At 35.1% G+C, this 20,027-nt stretch overlaps 4 protein-coding genes across 4 annotated transcripts; all 4 read right to left on the bottom strand.

The window, feature by feature from the left end:
* Positions 1 to 435: 435 nt before the first annotated feature.
* Positions 436 to 1,296, bottom strand: LOC113774369 (F-box protein At5g07610-like). Its single transcript, XM_027318914.1, has one exon. It carries the CDS (start codon positions 1,294 to 1,296, stop codon positions 436 to 438), a length of 861 nt encoding a protein of 286 aa, XP_027174715.1.
* A 4,173-nt stretch (positions 1,297 to 5,469) lies between these two features.
* On the bottom strand, positions 5,470 to 7,462 carry LOC113774368 (F-box protein At5g07610-like). The gene is made up of 2 exons (XM_027318913.1): positions 6,091 to 7,462; positions 5,470 to 5,627 (listed from the first exon to the last, which is right to left on the bottom strand). The coding sequence occupies exons 1-2, from the start codon at positions 7,460 to 7,462 to the stop codon at positions 5,470 to 5,472; spliced, it is 1,530 nt and encodes a 509-aa protein (XP_027174714.1).
* A 5,167-nt stretch (positions 7,463 to 12,629) lies between these two features.
* Positions 12,630 to 14,036, bottom strand: LOC113774367 (F-box protein At5g07610-like). The gene has a single exon (XM_027318912.1). It carries the CDS (start codon positions 14,034 to 14,036, stop codon positions 12,630 to 12,632), a length of 1,407 nt encoding a protein of 468 aa, XP_027174713.1.
* A 2,674-nt stretch (positions 14,037 to 16,710) lies between these two features.
* On the bottom strand, positions 16,711 to 18,600 carry LOC113775832 (F-box protein At5g07610-like). The gene is made up of 2 exons (XM_027320856.1): positions 18,083 to 18,600; positions 16,711 to 17,710 (listed from the first exon to the last, which is right to left on the bottom strand). The coding sequence occupies exons 1-2, from the start codon at positions 18,544 to 18,546 to the stop codon at positions 17,212 to 17,214; spliced, it is 963 nt and encodes a 320-aa protein (XP_027176657.1). The 5' UTR covers positions 18,547 to 18,600; the 3' UTR covers positions 16,711 to 17,211.
* Between the last annotated feature and the right edge of the window lie 1,427 nt (positions 18,601 to 20,027).

Below are 20,027 nucleotides of genomic sequence, written 5' to 3'. Positions count from 1 at the left end.
CAACATGAACAGTGGTTTTACATCTACCACAAATTAGGACTTAATTAGGCATCACAAAGCGCAACTAGAATGCAATGCTTTTCGCCTGAATCAAAAAAGACACCCCCTGAAATTCTTGAAATGCACACAAAACGGAAAAAATTGCAGCATCTTAGCCAATATTGCTAATAACAAAGTTTCAAAGAAGCCTGTTAGCAAAGACAAAAGTAACAAGAATCCATCGGGAACTAATTTGGAAAAAGCTCAAAACGTCTATTCAAAAAATTCCAGTCAAGGAGCATCAGATTGGAACAGTGAATACAAAGCAAGTAAGCTGCTTACAATTTTTTCAATGTCACATCTTTCTGGTTCTGCTACATAACTTTCATAGAGTAGGTTAATTTGCTAACAAGGGTGGTCATTGTATCGCTGTATATAGCAAAATGAAATGGGCCATTAAACGCAAGCTAATGTCTCGGTGTGCCGGTAAGCTGCCTGCCAATCGTAATTTAGAGCACGACCCTTCGATAGATCACCGAAATCTACTTTTGCAAACTCCTTCACAGTCATATTATTGATCTCATAAGCAATGAGTTTACCCTCGATTGATATCACAGGCATTGTTTCCTTTTCTTTCTCATCCACAACAAAACAAGGCATATCCAGATGAAACCGCTCCCTGTATATAGGTTCATAGTCATCAACCACCATAGATGGATACAGTGTAATCAAAGGAGCAATATCAATACAATGCTTCACAACCCACTCAGAATAGTCCCTTTTCAACGAAAAAACTTTGATTAGCGTGGCATCAGATTTGTCCAGACCAATGAAATACAAATGCCTCCCTGACTCTCCAAAGAAACAGATATGACACCACTCAGAGGAGGGATTTTGGGGATGAGGAATCACCGTCCTTAGACACAGATTGTCCAAATCAAAGCATAGAGTACCTGATGACTTACTAACCCAATGAAAACCACCATTCCAAAGCACCCCTCTTTCGAAATAGTACCGGACACCACGTTTCCGAAATGTCACCCCTGTCTCACTCCAAACCCCAGTTTCAGATGAATATACCTTGAACCTGAATTCTTTTTTATCATAGACCAAGACACATACGATCATGTAATGATCAGATTTGGAAGGGTCAAAAACAATATTGATAGCACGATGTTTTTCGACCGCCAATTTCTTCTCCCTAGGAATAATCCTACGCTGATTAGTGGTAGGATTAAACACTACCAATTTTCTACCGAAAATCATAATGGGAGCTATCATCAAAAACGGAGGTAACAGCAATGCATAATAAACCATTGCAAGAATGCAAGAACAGGACCTGCTTACAATCAACTAAATCATTTAAGCGAGAAGTGAAGGTACCCATTGACTTCAAGTCTTCTTGGCGGAGAGAGATGAAATTAAGCGGGGGAACTTTGATAAAAAAAAAATGAAGAAGAAAGAAGGATGAGCAGGACGAGAAGGACGAGGAGGGATATTTCCGGCAGTGGAGGCGGCGAAAAGCAGGCTTGGAAATGACTGATTGCCACTGCTTGGAGACGGATTGGAAGCGGAGGAGAGCCTTCGGAGGCAAGAAAAGTAAAATATGAATAATGAGGTCTTCATTGTGAGCTATGGAAGTGGCCGAAGGAGAAGATGCGGACGAATGAAGCCGTGGGATTTTGACGGCTGGACTGTTATCTCCTTTCGCTGGGAGGAGAACGGGTTTTGCAGGAGGTGGAGGAGGAGGAGCGGAGAGAGATTGTTCTTGGATTCTTTATGTGTTTAATGGCTTATCGTCGTTCTGAAGAGCATCGGGATCCGCCGGAGCAGCCGCCCCGGAAGCGAACCATACTTTCCCGGCGACAGTGAGTTGAATAGACCCTGTGACTGAGGAAATACAAGGACGATTTGGTTTCAGTTTTACTCTCTGTTTATTTTAGGGCAAAATACACTTTACCCCTATAGTTTAGTATTTTTTACATAACCCCCTCCTCCCTTCATCTGATTTGGATTGAAGTGTCAAAATGACAAAATTTGCATTCCATAATGAATCAACTAAAATGTCAAAAGTACTCTTATATAAAATTAAAAATTATTTATTAATCACGAGGAGTTATATACGTATATATATATTTTTTGAAAATCATCAAGGGATTATATGGTAAAATACTAAATCATAAGAGGGATATATGGTAAAATATAAAATCATACGGAGTGAGAATGTCATGCACATTATGGTTATATATTTTGATCATGTCTGCCATTTTAGTTTTTAAACAAGGATAATTTTGAAATTTTTATGAATTCAATTACAAATGATTATTTTCATCACTTTAATACTTTAATATAAACTATAAGGGAGATTATATATAACTTTTGAAACTATAGAAGAGTTGCTTGAAAAATTGCTAAACTACGAGGAAGTAAAGTGTATTTTGCCCTTTATTTTATGATGTAGAATGAAATACACTTTTTGGTATTTATTCATAAATGATTACTCATGATATTTTCATATTTAAAATGACAAGATAAATAAAAAAAACTAAAAACACCTATTTAATTTGCTACTTCTTGAAAAACATAAGAACACAAAGAAAAAATGCAGTTTTGATCTCCAATGTTTGCATTTGTGGGGTTTTGTTCCTAAAATTTCAACAGAAACAAATGGGATAACATTTTGTTTTATGACTCCCTATTTATTCTAAGGGTTTAAAATGAAGTGCATTTTGGGTATTATTCTCAAATGATTATATGATTTTTTGAGATTTAGAATGACAAGGTAAAAACTAAAAACGCCTATTTTGCTGCTTTTTGAAAAAAAATTTAATGGCATTAAAAAAGGTACATAGAACATGAATTTAGTCCTAACAGGGTAAATAGAATTATATATTATAACCAAAAATTGTACAAATTCCACACTACATTATGAACTTGTGTTGGAAATATGACTAAATAGAACACTTTCAAGCATATCATCACTAAGGATGCGTTTGATAAAACTGAAGTCAGAAATCTGAAATTTGAAATTTGAATCCATTAAATTATTAAATTGTTAAGTATTAAATTTAATACAAATTTTATTTTAAAATTTTTGACATCTCTTTATTTGATATGTGAATTATGTATCAAATTAGGGTTAATATAGTTCTTTTACATTTATTAGGATAGGTAAGTAATTATTTCAAAAACCCCAGGGTGCTAAGTAATATAAGGAGAAACCTCAACAAGGGAGGTTTCCGATATTATCCCTTCGTGTAAAAAGAGATTTGTGAGCTATAACCAGAATCAGTTATCCAAGCAATTTGGGACTGCAAGTGGATCCCAGCCAGAAGGTTGTTAGCGGACAGGGATTTTGGATTCGGTTAAGAGATCTTCCATTGTGGGGATGCATACAGTCCGGGCGGGAAGTACTCTTTTTTCTTTACTGATGAGTCCAACTTGGGCAGTCCCTCCTTTCAAATTATACCACAAAAAATCTAAACTAATTGCTATTATTTCTTTATAGAAACATGCAATACGTGGAAAAAAAATTAAGTAAAGTAACATAACAAAATAACCACACTACTACAATAAATTGATAGTAAAAAAAATTACTCCATTTTAGGTTTCATACTATATATTTATATATAATAGTACCATAATACTTATTTCATATTATCATCTATATACAAATAGATGTTATATTACGGAATTGGAGTTTCGGGATACCCGTCCCCGCACCATTTAAATTTTGAGGGGTGGGGGGAACATTTTCCAAAAAAAAAAATAACATAAAGGGGAGAAAAATTGGATTAGAGGCATCACAAGTTCCATTTTAGACGAGTGGAGGTCTAGTATAAATAAGTTTTGATAGGGTATAAACGAGTGGATTATGATGTAAAAAAATTTAAAAAGTCTATCTTACCCTCGACTGGTCTGAAATAGAACTTGTGATTCCCCTTGCCCCGTTAATCCCACATCTCTAACATTTTGCTACTTGGGAATTTTTGTTTGTGTGGCTCGTAAAAAGCTGAAAGTAGGGTTAAAAAACAATTGAGAATAGAAAAATAAAAAGTAATAGCTTTGTTCATAATTGGATAGTGATTTTTCCTTTTGCCAACAAAATTTTTCTATTGTATCTTAATCACATTTTTCAATCATTTTTAAATATATTTTTTTTAAATGTGCATCACATATATCACACAAAATGTTACAACTTACAATATTATTTTAAAAATTTTTCCAAATAATCTCCAAATTAATTTGTTTAGAATCAAAAGATAAACCTGAATGAATTTTTACAAGTTTGGAACAAAATAAAAAGAAAAAAGTTTGGAACATGCCTAATCTCTTAAGGGTATTAAGAGTTTTACTTTTTTTTTTTGGTGAAATTAGTGGCATACCATAAGGGCAACATGAATGGGAATATTGTCAGACACGAACTTTTAGTATATCTACTGTTATTGGAAAAAAAAAAAAAAGAAACAAAAGTTTGATATAAGACCTCATATGTAAATGTATCTTATAGGAAAGAGTTTTTTTGAATAATTTCAAGTTTAATGACTTTCACAATTATCGCCTCCTCAGTCCATACAATAATGATTTCTTTACCTTTAGCATCATGGCTTCATAGCCTTGTTATATATAAGCAGACTCCTAGGTTTGCAAGAAATTATCTTCATGGTTTTTATCAATCTTTGTATGTTAAAAAGGCACTCTTATACATTTATACAAGCACACTCTCTTTAGCTTGAATTTAGTCCTCACAAGTAATAGAATTATATATTTTGACAAAAATTTATACAAACTCCACATTGTAATGAGAACTTTTGTTTGGAAATGTGACCAAATAGAACGCTTGTATGCAAATGTTCACCAACTCAAATTGCTTACAGACAGTTTATCGACTCACACTCGATGCGTGTGCAACTTGTTAAAAAATATTTTTAATTGAAAGAATCACAAAAATAGTGCAAGTGAATATAACTATTTTACGTAATATGTAATAGAAAGTGTGTTATACAGAAATATGGACAAATGGAAGTAAAAAAAAAATCGTTGGTAAGGGAGAACGTGAGAATTGAACGAAGGTAAAAACACAGGCTTTATTATTGTAAAGATGGTATTGCTTTATCCATTTCGAGCTATGTTTTCTATGTGGATATCTCGACCACAGGTTCAGATCATGCATTATAAAGTATGCCCAGATGATAACATTGCTAAATTGCGTTAACAGAAAACTTGAATCTGATTCTTAGAATCTGAGTTCTAAAGTGTTATTTAGAGTAGACAACTATGCATTATCAAGTGGAACTGCTTTCATATAATCATCAAAACAACACTATTCTTAACATCTTTTTCTGGCAACTGGAGACCATCAAACTACTTGGAGCAACCATAGAGCTGAAATTGAAGGTTAAACTTGAAATTAGAGATGCTAGAACTTGAAAAATCCAACAACACAGGACTGTTTTCTTGGGTGACAGAGTACTGTATTACTCAGATTCTTCACTTTGCCAGGCAATAAAGTGCTGTGTCACTCGAACTCTTCACTTTGCCGTGTGGAGTATTCATGTAGAACCCTTCATTTTGCACTGCAGTACCTGCGTCCATAGGACTCGCAAAGCAGTAAATCCCTATGCAAAGCAGCAGTAATGTAGAACTATCTGCCATTGAAAACCATCTAGATTACAAGTCATCATCCAGCAGCTATTCTACTAGTACCAGTCATCAAGGGCGGAAGCTATTTCTACTACTCTGGCAGTCAGAATTGCATTTTATCTCATTTCAGAAGGGCATATTAGCCTCTTTCAGTCTACAAGCAAAACCTCAGCAAGGGAAAAAATAGATAATGCTCCCAAGTCGCATAAGAAACTGGCAACATTAAATTGGGGAACATTAGCAGAATGACGAAATCAATTCTGAAAAAGCTTGAAAAACACCTATTAAAGAAACACCAGTCGACAAGCATCAGAATGAAACAGCAAAATATATAGCAACTAAGAAGCTTTGCAATGTCTCCCTCCTATTGCTAATTACACTACCATATTGTTCTTAGACTAGTCTAATTTGTAAGTACAATGTCCTCAGATGGCCATGTTCACCAAAATGAGATAGACCACTATATACAAGCCAATGTCTCAGTGTGCTGGACAGAATCCACTAAACAGTACTTTGGAGCTCTGAAGGAGAAAGCATGCTCCAGATGGCTGGAATCTATTTCAGCAAGCTCCTCGACAGTCATATCACTGATATCATAAGAAATGACTTTACACCTGAGTAATATGACAGGCATTGCTTTCTTTTCTTTCTCATCCACAACAAAACAAGGCATATGTAAATCAAAATGCTTCTCATTCGACTCTTCTTCAACCACCATTGAAGGATAAAAAGTAACCAAAGAAGCAACATCTATGGAATACTTGACAACCCAGCCAGAATAGTCCCTTTTCAAGGAATAAACTTTCCATAGCATTGCTTGAGGTTTGTCCAGACCGATTAAATACAAGTCGCCCCCTGACTCCCCAAAGTAACAGATATCACGCCACTCAACAGAGGGAGCTGAGGGATGAGGAATCACCGGCCTCAGACGCTTATTGTCCAAATCAAAGCATAGAGTACCTGATGATACACTAACCCAATGAAGATCACCATTCCAATACGCCCCTTTTTCGAAGTAATACCGGTCACCATCATGCTCAAATTTCGCCGCTGTCTCGCTCCAAAGCCCAGTTTCAGATGAATATACCGTGAATCTGAATTCATCTTCATCTTCATTGACCACCAACGCGCTTACGAGTATGTAATGATGAGATTTGGAAGGGTCGAAAACAATATTAACACCTTCAGATTGATCTTGTGCTGATTTCTCCCTAGGAATAGTCCTGTACTCATCAGTGGTAGGATTGTACACTAACAATCGTCTGTCTTCGTTAAAAAAGGTCAATTCGAAGGAAACATCAATGCATAACAAACCGTTGCAAGAATGCATGTTTAGGACTAAACCATCATCAAGAAAATCATTTAAGCCAGAAGTAATGGTACCCATTGATTTCACATCTTCTCGCCGGAGAGAGATGAAATTGAGCGGGGGGTCATCGACACAGCTGTCAAGAACAAAGAAAGACGAGCCGGCAGAGCGGTATTTCCGGCTGTGCATGCGGCGGAAACCAGGGCTGGAAATGATGGATAACCATTGCTTGGAGACGGATTGGAAGCGGAGGAGGGACTTCGGAGGCAAGAAAAGCAAAATCTGGGCCAAGATATCTTCATTGTGGGTTACGAAATCAGCTGACCATGATGAGGAATGAAGGCGCGGGGCTTTGGGGATTTGATTTTCATCATCTTTCTCGACGAGGAGTAGTGGCTCTGCTGAGGCCGAGGAGGTGGTGGGGGAGGAAAGGAGAGATATTCTTCTTGGATTGGCATAGTGTTTAATGGCGAACTCTGCGGCTGAGGAGCCTCGGGATGTGCCGCCGCGACCGCGGCGGTGGGGATCCATACTGTCCCGGCGGGAATTACACTGTGGCGAGTGTGTACCGCTGGGGTAATATCAAATCCCGTGTCCCATTTTTATTCCCCCTACGAAAAAGAATTGCTGCTTTGAACTTGGCCCCTCTCAGACTTTAGAAAATCTCAATTGACTCCCTTAATTTAAACTTTTTATAACATTTAATATCCATTTCAAAATATGATATTAAAAAACTCATTTTAAGAGAGAGAACATACTTTTATTTTAGATTTGCCCTTTTCTTATGATTTCTTAATTGCCATAACACTAAATTTGTCTCTTAATTTTTGTGAATTGATCAATATAGTTCTTTAATGAAAATATAATAGTTGATAACAAGATTGAAATACTCCTTAATAGTTTTTGTGCCATTGGTTCAAACAAGAAATGTTAAATTAGTTGAAATTTTCAATGATTTACAATACTCTTAAAAATAACTTGCAATAATTTATAACCACGATGACATCTTTTTGCACCAGCTTAAAAAATAATACAAACAAATTTGTATATAATTTTTAGCATGAGTTTTTTTTTTTTTAAGTTTTCAAGCCATTGATTTGGACAAAAAAAATTAAAATTCAAAAATACGTAGATGATTTATAAAACTTCTTAAATTAACTTAAATTTTTTTACAATAAAGAAATATTTTCTTTATAACTTGCAAAATTTTCAAATAAACTTTCAAATATTAACTTTGGGTATTAAAAAAAATATACTATATTTTGTCTTATCAAAAAAAAACCTTCATACTTTTTGTTTTTATTTTTCTTTTATTATTAAGATACTCATGTTTTGGCAATAAAAAAGTGAGACAATAAAAGGACAACTTTGGAATGATATTACATTTATTCTCCCAAAATGAATTTTTGAATATTATATTTTAAAATGGTTTGTAAATTATACCAAAAACATAAAGTAAATAAAATAACAAGTGAAATTTTTTAAATTTTGAAAGTGCCAAATGAAATTGTTAGAAATCTTAGGGGAGGTTTCTAAAATTATCCTTTTCTATAATACTCTTGCTCTTGCAGGCTCCAACCAATTTTGGAAAATTTTCACCGCTTCCACTCTTCTTGTGGGCCGGGATTTGAGGAGTAAAAGGAAGGAATGTGTCGTTTTCTGTTGCTGACACGTGTAGAAGAAACGGCCACGTATTGCATTTGTTTTTTTTTTTGGTGAAAACACGTATTGCATTTGTGTGTTGGCTGTTGACACTACTCTTTTGTAACGTTACGAAACCAAACGATGCCGCTGAGAAAGCAAAAGAAAGTGTGAATGAAAAGCAAAATAAAAATAAATACGGACACTGGCGCTATTGTAATATTAAAAAAAAAAAAATTCATTTCTACGGCTGGCATAGATTGGTATACATTCCTTCTAATGGCTACATTTGTTCGACTTTTTCTTTTTTCATCAATATTTCAAGGAATTAGTTGTGGGACTTCTACCTTGGTTGAATTGTAATTTTTTTGGAATTTTTTTTATGTTTTCTATATAATTTTCAATCATTTTTTAATTATATCTAAAATATATCATGTCTTAAGAAAGTGTTAAAGTAATTCTTTTCCAAAAAAAATCTACAAAATTATAATCCATATCAGCTCTTACTCCCCCAAAAAAAAACAGTATTTTGAAAATTTTGTTTGTAGAAGAATTTAACGAAACAAAAATCAATATTTGTTAAAAGGGTTTTTTTAATAAATGCCCTTAGAGTATTCGTTAACACATATAATATTTACCTAACCTACTATATATGTATACATACTAACAATTATTATTCTCTCTTGCATTTATATACTTTCTCTATTTAATTTTGCTTACCCTCCCTTGTATTTATTTATTTTTTTCTAATTAATCTTATATTTTTAAAAATATAACACTTCAAATATATTTTAACGAATGCACATAAAGCACCCGTGACACAAACCGTTGTTAAAATTGTTCATATTTTACAAATATGGCACACATTAAAGAAAACTTTGAAACATTAACTATTTAAAAGCCATCTACAATAGAAAATTGACAAACCAACACACAATTTGATCTTCATTTAATCACCATCCATTATCCTACCTAGCACACGTCATGTTACTCGACTCATTGTCACCTAGTTTAGCCTAGTCCGGTCTATATCTCGCAATTAAACCTATCATTTGGGCTTAATTAGTTGGATTCATTGGAAACCATATACATTTCAATTTTTTTAATTTTATATGTAATATATAAGTAAAAAATATTTATATATTTACTAGGTATTATTATTGATTTTATCAATTATAAGTTATATATAATTAAAAAAATAATGCTTTAAGATTAGTATATTCTAAAAATATACATTTATTTTGAACATATAATGTATAAATTATTTGAATTTGAGTTGAGCCCAGTTTAGGTCGAGCCTAACTCGACCCAAGGCAACTCAATTTCGATTTTATGTAAACTCCATATCCCATTAATAATTTTTCTCACATAATAAATAGTAATAATTCTCTTATTTGTGAACCATAGTACGAACCAAAAACCAATATAGTCTGTGCATAGAACACTTTCAAACATATCCTTCGCTAACGTTTGAGTGATCTCCAATCGCCAAAAGTTGGCAAAAATGGTGCTGTTTTGATGACAATAATAAATTTCATTCATTTGATGATGTAACTGTGTAAATTGAGTCGAGTGGAGCTCAAAAACTTGGGCTTGACCTTGAGTTCAAACTCATCGAGCTCTCGAAAGTCAAACTCAAGTTCAAGTTCAAGTTCGAAGTCGATTTTATTTTGTCGTATTCATGTTCGAGCTCAAGCTCATCCAAATCGAGTCCAATCAAGCTTAATTCGAGTTCAATCGAGCAATATCGAGCTTAAGAAATATCAATTTATACTTTATATAATTTTAAATAAGGAATAAAATAGACATTTCATACTAATAAATAAAAAAAAATTAATATGTGTGTACGTATGTGCATCTGTGAAGCTTGATTGAACTCAATTAAATTCGACAAATTTTTGAGTTTCACATATTAGACTCGAACTCGACTCGTCAAACAACGCGAGCTGCTCAAACTCAGTCAATGCAAGTCGAGCTCGAGTTTTGACCTAGCCAGATCGCGAGCTACTCGATTGAGCTCGATTCATTTGCACCCTCAGATGCGTCGAGGGTAATTATAAGCATTTACAATTCAGATTCTAAGTATCTAATTTAAGCAAGAGACATGAGATCCAGTAGATTCAAGTTTTCTTTTGACCAAATTTAGCAACATTTTGGCATTCTTAAACCAGACCTGAGCCGGTGGTTGAAATATTTATTTAATAATTATTACCATAAAGTTGAAAGTGAAACTAGATATTGGAAAATTCCAAGAATATGAACGGTTTCCTGGGGCGACTGAGTGGATCCTAGGCAAAGTAGTAGCATAGTACTGCCCACTACTAAAAACTATACTAAAAGAAATCATCCACTGGCTATAATACTAGTGGTAGCGGTCATGAAATGCCGAAAGCTAATTCTACTCAGTCTAGCAGCCAGAATTGCACCTTATCCAAAATTTTCAAAAGGACATGTTATCCTGTTTAAACAGGATCAAAGCTGCAGCAGGCAAGAAAATAGATAATGCCATCATGTTGGATAAGAAATGCTTAACATTAGATCACAGAAAATTAGAAAAATGAAGAACAGTTTGTGTGCTTAAGATATCGGAAGTGCAGTATACCAGAGCAGAAACACTGTCAAGTTGAACAAAGCACAGTTAAGTTGAACCGTCTAGTCTCTGAATTCTAGAACAACAAAGTATCTCGGTATAAGGATTGAAACGAATCACAGCGCCAAAGCTTAAGATTTAAATGAATCAGAACAAGAGAACAGCAATAACTTAGGGGAGGTTAGGGCCATCATTCTAAGCTATTTGAAGTTGTCCAGATATTTTGCGTTCGACCAGCGGTTGTGCTTGGCATTTTATAGCGTTCTCACCTAATGATGCATGTACCAGTATAACAACAATGAAATATCATACATCATGTCCTAATACTGATTGTTATGCAAAGCTTGTCATCTATTAGGCTACTGAACTATACATTTGTTTAACTAGATCAATGACCTTTTGCAGTAATTGTCGATGCCTGCGGTCGATTTTTGAGCAACTTGGAGAAGTTGCTTGTGATTAGCTACAATATCTAGGAATAATCTTTCTTTCAAGTAGACTCTTTGACCTAATAAACCGCAATAAACCCAGCTGTGCCAAAATATTCAGTTTAACTACAAGAGAAGATTTGCTTGTATGTCAAATTTAATAAAAATAAATAATTTTGTGATTATAGTCGACATATAAATGGACAGAAGTGCTATCATCTAATGCTAATCTTGACACGTTGAATTTCTAGGTCGTATATGCAGAGTGCAAGTCTGAATTTGTTTCCAAGTATCTGTTTTTTTGATAAGCAGAATATTCATGAATGTGATTTTTATTAAAAACATTTAAAAAAAAAAGCAATAATCTTTTAGCATGTCATGATTTTAATAAGAAGTCCACTGGAAGCAAGAGTTAACATGATCGAGCAGATTTATCAGTCATGCTCTAATCAAGAACAACTTCAACCAGTTTGAACTTGAGCATACTAAGATGCAAACATAGAATTGAGGTGAAACCGTTAAAGCAGCAAGGTCCTCAACTCTCATGGTCTTTCAGTGTTATGTGTAAGCTTCGTTAGAAGTTGATACTACTAGCACGTAATATCTGCTGATGCAAAAACAAGTGCATCTGCACAAAATTCTTGAGATGCACACCTGAAAAGAAAAATTATCTAATTCTTAATCCATCCATAACTGAAAACTCCCACAGGACCCTTGCAAATATGATAAGGAATCTTTGCCAAAAACAATACAAATTCAACCTTTGCACAATGTAAGGTATTGGTAAACCTTGAAACATCAATTCCTGGAGCTTCTATAATCAATTACTGTAAAAAGGGAATTGCAACAAGAAGATAATGAGAATAATCCAACACATAACATGTGCTATTCCTGATATATCTAAAAGAAATATAATAGCATAACTAACATTTGATGATCTCCAAACTATACAAGATTTTCATACCTTAAAAACAACTAAAGGTCAGGCAAGTACAGAATTATCAAGTTGTGGCTGCATATACCAAATGCTGCAACCCAATTAGATATAGGCCAACGTCTCAACATGTTGGTAGGCTTCTCTCCACATGTATTTTGAGGCATCCCTCCGCAAGTACCTTGAGGTTTCCATCCACCGATAAGAAACCTCCTTGGGCTCTATGTTGGCAAGCTCCTTGACAGTCAGATCATTGATATCATAACAAAAGATTTTACGATGCATTGATAGCACAAGCATTACATTCCCTCTGTTCTTGTCCACAACACAATGCAGTATGTGGAAACCAAACTCGTTAGGATCAAGCTCTTCATCAACATCCAATGGGTAAAAAATACTCAACAGAGTAAGATCAATCCGATGCTTCACATCCCACTTAGAATAGTCCATCTTCAGAGAAAAGACATTAAACACCGTCTTCCGGGGCATACTAACACTAATGAGATATAATTCCCCTCCTGAATCTCCAAAATAGCAAACTTCCGAAGAATCATCATACAATGCTGGAAGATTAGGCACTGTTGACCTCACGCACTCATGATCTATATCAAAGCAAATAGTAGAACCCCATTGAGTAGCCCAATGAAGACCGCCATTCCATAACACCCCTCTATCAAAGTAATATTTTTCAGTATAAATATCCAATCTCTTTACACTCTCCCTCCAAAAACCAGTTTCAGACGAATACACAATGAACCGGTACTCACTCTCAAAATGGTCTGTTATCACGCAAACAAGCTTGTACTGGGCAGGATTCAAGGGGTCAAAAGCAATATTAACAACTGAAGTTTGCAACAACCGTTCTTCTACAATCTTTTTGAGCCTAGGAATCAGCCTATACTCATTGGTGGTAGGATTATAAACAACAAATTTTATACTATCATAATTGAAACAAAACTTGATGCATAACAACCCATTGCAAGAATGTAAGCCAACAATATCGGCATTATCAAACAAATTATTCAAATTAGAAACTATGTTACCCATGGGATTCACATAATCTTCGTGGGAAGAGATGAAATTGAGCTCCGGGGCCATGTTTTTTATCTTTCGGAATAAAATGAAGGCGGAAGTGGCGGTGGTGGGATTGACCCAGAGGTGGAGACGGCGGAAGGTGGGGTTGGAGATGATCGAGAGCCATTGCTTGGAGACGGATTGGAAGCGGAGGAGGGATTTTGGGGGTAAATATGGGAGAATTTGTAGCAGAATATCTTCATTACACCCGATCAAAGTTGCTGATAATGGTGGAGAAGATGAGGAAACAAGAGCCGGAGGAATTTCAGGGGTCTCCGAGGTTTGAATTTGTTCCGCCGAAGCAGAGGAGGAGGAGGAGGGGCGGATAGAGAATTTTCTTGAGTTGCTTATGTGTTTGATGAGGGGGGCCCTAGATATTCGGGTTGAAGAGCGCCGGAATTCGCCACCGCCGCCTTTATCGCCGCCGCGCGGATCCATTTTTCCGGCTGAAGGCTGTTACTGTCTACTTTTTTTCCCGGCTGAAGACTGTTACTATCTACTTCGCTTTTATTTTTTTTTTATTATTGACAAGATCGGTGCAATTTAAACTCTAGATGGTTAGTATTTAATCCGATATATTTTTCTCTATAGAGGGATTTGCAGATTTAGTCCTCATATTTATTTTAAAGTGTTATAGAGTCCCACAAGTTCTATTTTTAAATTTTAATGTATTTGCTCCTATACCTCTTTTCAAAGTCCATCATGGATTTTTTAATTCATAAATTTTTTTTTACATATATCAAAGTAGTCCTTACAGTATTTCACAAATATTATAAGGAATAGAAAAAGTTTTAAAAAAAGAATAACATAATCTTCATCTTTTTTCTATTTTTATTTGAGTATTTAATACTAGTACAATTTTGTTGATTCGATTTTCACATATCATTACCCCATCAAAATTTCGGTCGTGAATTTTCTAGTTCCTAAATTTTTTTTACATATATCAAAAAGTAGTCCTCTGACCAATTGTATGCTCTGGAAATCTAGTTAGATGATGAACGGGTGAATCCCAATCTTCGATACTAAAGTATCATTAGATATTATAGGACTGTTGTCCTTTTTATTTGGGCTGTTGTCCAATTACTGTACAGCTTGCATTATAAAATATATAAAACTATTGTTTCAACAAAAAAAAAAAAGGACCAATTGTTTTGTGTGCTTTTTGGGTTAAAGCAAAACACATTAAGATTAAGGCATAAAGGCGTTTTGTCAATTTAAACAATATAATAGTTCAAAGTGTCCCAAAGTTACTCTCAAATTTTCTTTCCTATTTAAGTGATTGAACAAATTTACCATTACACATAGAAATGATATTGAGCTTGTTCGGCAACATAGAAAACTATAAAATATTTTGATGAAAAATGTATCATCAAAATAGGGAGGGGAAATTTTTAAAAATTTCATTGTCTATTTAGGTCAGAAATCCTAAGCCAACGAAATGATAGAGGATTCTATTTAGATGCTCAAAAAACGGGGAAAAAATGAAAGGAAGGGGTGTATTTTGGGTTGTGAAATTAACATTTAGGGAAAAGTATTCATTACCATAAATACGAGGACTTAATAGGTTACTACTAGTGATACTTTTGCATTTCATGCATTTCATTGAAAATTAATTCATACCGCAAAACCATGAATTCTTACTTATGTAAATATTAGACCGTATTTTGTCATCAAAGTTCTTGTGCATCCTAACAATGTCGGAATTGAACATTGACTTAACAATTATTATTATTATTTTTTTCGATCCTATGGAGAGTCAAGAACGCTAAAATGTCAGCGTTGAAAAATGAATCAAACTACTCGATACTCAAATCAAATTAAACTTGACAAACGCTCGTTCGAACTTACACAGCACGTCTTCTCTCATTTTCTAGTGAGAGAAAATTTTTAGATAGAGAGAGTGGCGAAAAAATGGGTGCAGAAGGTTGGAGTTTAACGGCTAAGCCGTGTGACTCGTGCAAAGTGCTCGTTTGAACTTGATTCACCAACTAGTCAAGCTAAATTTAAACAATGTTTTATATTCGATAACATTCAAACTCGATTTAAAAAAAAAAAAAACTTAATAGAACTCGATTCGGCAAGTGTTCGACTTGATTAGATTCGATTACACCCATACATCATGCAAATCAATTGATACAATAAAATTTTAAACAAGTTCAATAGTACAAGATGAACTTTCTAACATATCAAAACATGCTAAAAATTAGCACTTCCAGACATATTTCACTGCCTCACAATGCTCAGGACAGAAGTGAGAAGCTTTGCAACAGATTAATTTTATAGAAAATACAGTGCTTCTAATTATGATACAAAGTTGAATATCTCCATCATTTGGTTCGGATCTTGAGCTAGAATGTCCAAATAATACTAAATCAATTTAAAGAAGAAGTGATACATGTGTCTATATGCATATAGAAGGAGGTTCTTAGAATCCACAGAATTTAGAAAAAAAAAAAAGCATATTTACTTTCAAAATATAATTATCTTACACGCAATTATTACCTGCCAATGCCAAGCATCAGATTAGCATAAATGGTGGAGCGTAGAACAAGATTAATATCTTGAACTTCCTTAGATTTATATCTTTAGGACCAAAAAAGAATATTATAAGATTCATTTCTTTCTGTGCTGAAATCAGCTCCTCTTTCTCCTCTGAACTTGGGAACCAGGGCTTAAGATTCCTTTGTTGCTAACAAATGAATTCTGCCAATCACACTTTTTTTCTTCAAATCAAGTATTTTGCCACAGACAGCTTAAATGCAGGCTTTCTTCTCTGGATGCAATCCTGTTCCTTACATATTAATATGGCGGTACAACTATTATCATCTAAAATCAACCCAAACTAACATGTTATCTTGACAAATTTAGATTTCTTATCAGGGAACAATGAACAATAATTCCCATTAATTTCAGCTTCAACAAAAAAAAAAGTGTGTAATGGCTAATGTAGGTTGCTCGTAACCATTCTCAGTTTTATGCATGAACATGGATTACATATCATTGGACTAAACAGTCCCAAAAATCAGAATAGGAAATTCACTGCAATCCTTGCATGCAGATGTAAAGAAACATGGAAGAATAATAGGAATTCAATGCATCCAAGTCATCCACAGCTAGAAACAAACATTCACAGCAACCATCCCATTGATCAAACAAAGGCGTTCCCTGCCTAGAATCCCATATACAACTTGAAGCACCTATTTATGATAATTTCCAGAATCCAGAACCACCAGAAAACAGAATGAAAACACAGCTTCAAAATGTGGAAGTAAGCTACTATAAAACCTGAACATCATATACAGCATGGTTTTCTTAGATGATTCTACTAAAAAACATAAAGATAATCACATGAGTCCAAAATAGCTAAACCATACATGCTATGGACTTTTAGCACCATTTTTACATGGGTCCAAAAAACTAAGCCATTACCACTTACTACTTAGTTTCGATACCTATGGAGGTCGATCATCAGAATAAACAACGCTTGACAGAGTTTCGATACGAATGGAGGTCGATCATCAGAATCAAAAACACTTGACAGAGTTTCGATACCTATGGAGGTCGATCATCAGAATCAAAAACACTTGACACTAGCGCAAACAATCTGCAGACCTTAAACCGAAGCAAGTGTATCAACATGTTGGTAAGCTTCACACCATCTGTACCACGTGCTATCGCCCCAGCCACCAACCTCAGCATACACAGGCACTACTTCAACAAGCTCCTTCACAAACATACCATGAATATCGTAATAAATGAACTTATCCTCTACCAAAATCACAATCCTTGCTTTCTTTCCCTCCTTATCCACAACAAAACAGGGCGTATGGAAACCACGATTCTTCATCTCAGGATAACAAGTAATCAAGGGAGCAAAATCAACACGATACTTCACAACCCATTGAGAGTAGTCCCTCTTCAGTGCAAAAACATCGAACAGCATAGCTTTAGGCTTGTTTAGACAAATTACATACAAATTCCCCCCTGTTTCCCCAAAATACCTAATATCCCATCTGCCCACAACCTCCAAATTAGTTGGAATTCGAGGCGTGGATGGTTGTAGGCATTCATTTTCGATATCAAAGCATAGAGTACAACAATCGCTTCCCAAGAAATGAACGTCCCCATTCCATAACACGCCTTTACCAAAATAATACGCACTATCAGAATCCATCCCAAGTGCATCCCTACTAACACTCCAAACCCCAGCTTCAGACGAATAAACCAAGAATCTGTAAAAAGTCCCATTAAGGTCCACACCAACACAAACAAGTTTGTAGTAGTCAGATTTTACAGGGTCAAAAGCTATATTAGTGTACCGAATTACAAGCGGAATGCTTTCCGCATAAGGCCAGGGGATACTCCTATGCTTACATGTTGTGGGGTTGTACACAATTAGTTCTCGGCTAATATCATTCACCATAAACTGAATGCATAGCAATCCATTGCATGATTGTAAGCTTAAAATCTCACCTTCAAGCGAGTACCGTAAAGGAGAACTTACATTTCCCACTGAATCCACCCAATCTCCGGAAAATGACAGCAGATCAATCTCGTTCCGGTAGCTATCAGAACTGAAAAAGAGGAAATCAGTGGTCGGGTAGCGCCTGATCCTACTCGAATGCCGGCGGCGGAAGACGGGGTCGGAAATAAGCGAGAGCCATTGCTTGGAGACGCATTGGAAGCGGAGGAGGGATTTTGGCGGTAATTTGAGTAAAATTTGAGTCAAGAGATCTTCATTCCTGGCTATGATGGTTGCCGATGCTGATGGGGAGGATGAGAAAGAGGTGTCAAGTGGGATGTCATCGTTTTGCTTTTCTTGGATGGATTTTGATGGCGAAGAAGGGAGGGGAGTTGATGAGGAAGCAGTGGAGTTGAGGGAGATTTTTCTTGGGTTTTCTATGGGTTCAAAACGGGAGGTTTTGGTAGACTTGCCGCCGGGAAGCATTTCGGGAGCCGGATTCAGAGTGGAACTGTAGCAGGGACTTGACGGGTACTGGATGTGGGGGAGAACTTGGCTTGTTGCAGGAGAGTTTTAAAAGGTACGACGGGCTTTTAATTTCAATTTCGGGAAAGTCGTTTAAAAACATCCTTTTGCACTTTGTTAAATAGATTTTTTTATCCTTCATCTTTTGAATAGTTCAAATTTGCCAAATAATATTTGACTTGCATCACAAATATATTTTTTAATCCATCTTTTTATATTCTTAATTATTTTTTTTATTTTACATACATCATATCATAAAAAATATTACAATAATTATTTCAAATAATATTTTATCCAAACAAACTCTGGATATGTATCTTTTAGAAAAATATTTGTGTTTGTATCACAAATATATTTTTAATTACTTTTTTATCTTTTTATATTTTTACCTTTTCATCTTTTTATATTGGGATAATTTCGGAAACCTCCCCTGAGGTTTCTGACACTTGCACTGAGATCCCCTGAAGTTCTCAAAATTTCACTGACCTCCCTTGCTTTGAGTTTTTGGTAACAAAGCAGTCCAAATCATATTACAATATTATTTTCATGAGTGAGAAGGTATTTTTATTCCATGACTGCCCTTTTGCTCCTTGTATTAGTAGAAGATTGAAAGAAGAATAAATGATTTGGACTGATTACTAAAGTTGAGAGGGTGTAAGTGCAATAAAAAAATTGTAAGCACCAGATGTGCCATGCAACAGTTATTTGGCGGATTTTGCAACGGCCAGATTTTTGCTTGTTTGTAGAGTATGATACTGTGTTTGAGTGGTTAAAATAGAAGTTTCTACCTGAAATACTAAAATGTACCTTTAAAGGGAGTGTTTTGTGTGTGTTTGTTGTGTGCGTGCATGTATTTCAAAAAAAATTTTTTTTTTTGCTGCACCCTTGGTGTGTATTTGCGTATATCTACAAGAATTGGATAGCTCCGAGCAAGGAAATTGATCTTGCATTTCTTTTGTGTGCTTGTGTTTGTCAATAAGAATTGGAATGCTACAACCAGAGAGAGTGAAACTTGTTGCCAATGATTTTTTTTTTTTTTTTTTGACAATATTGGTTAAAACAGTAGTGCTGATGGAGTTCGGTGGTTGAAAGGCAAGAAACGGCCAAATGTATTCTCTGCATTGGGCTTACTTGGTCCAAAATCGAGGTTAAGTCCAACTGAGGAAATGCAGGTGTCATCAGGTTCAAGTGGTTCAGTACAAGCTCCATCTTGCAGACCATGCATGGGACCGTGATGATCTATTTAGGAGGTTGTCTACTTTCAACTCCATGACTTGGTTTGCTAAACCACAGGTACAAATCTCAGAGCCTGCTCTCTGCAATGGGAATTTTTTTTTTTTTTTTTGGATGGTTGGTTCTAAATTGCAAGAATTAATTCTTTTCTTGTCAAATATCAATCATGGGCATTGGCTGTTAAAGTTTTGTCTAAATTTTCGTGATCC

Source organism: Coffea eugenioides, chromosome 6 (assembly GCF_003713205.1).
Source record: "Coffea eugenioides isolate CCC68of chromosome 6, Ceug_1.0, whole genome shotgun sequence".
NCBI lineage: Eukaryota > Viridiplantae > Streptophyta > Magnoliopsida > Gentianales > Rubiaceae > Coffea > Coffea eugenioides.
Note: the sequence above shows the minus strand (reverse complement) of the source record. Positions and strands in the feature narration are given on the sequence as shown.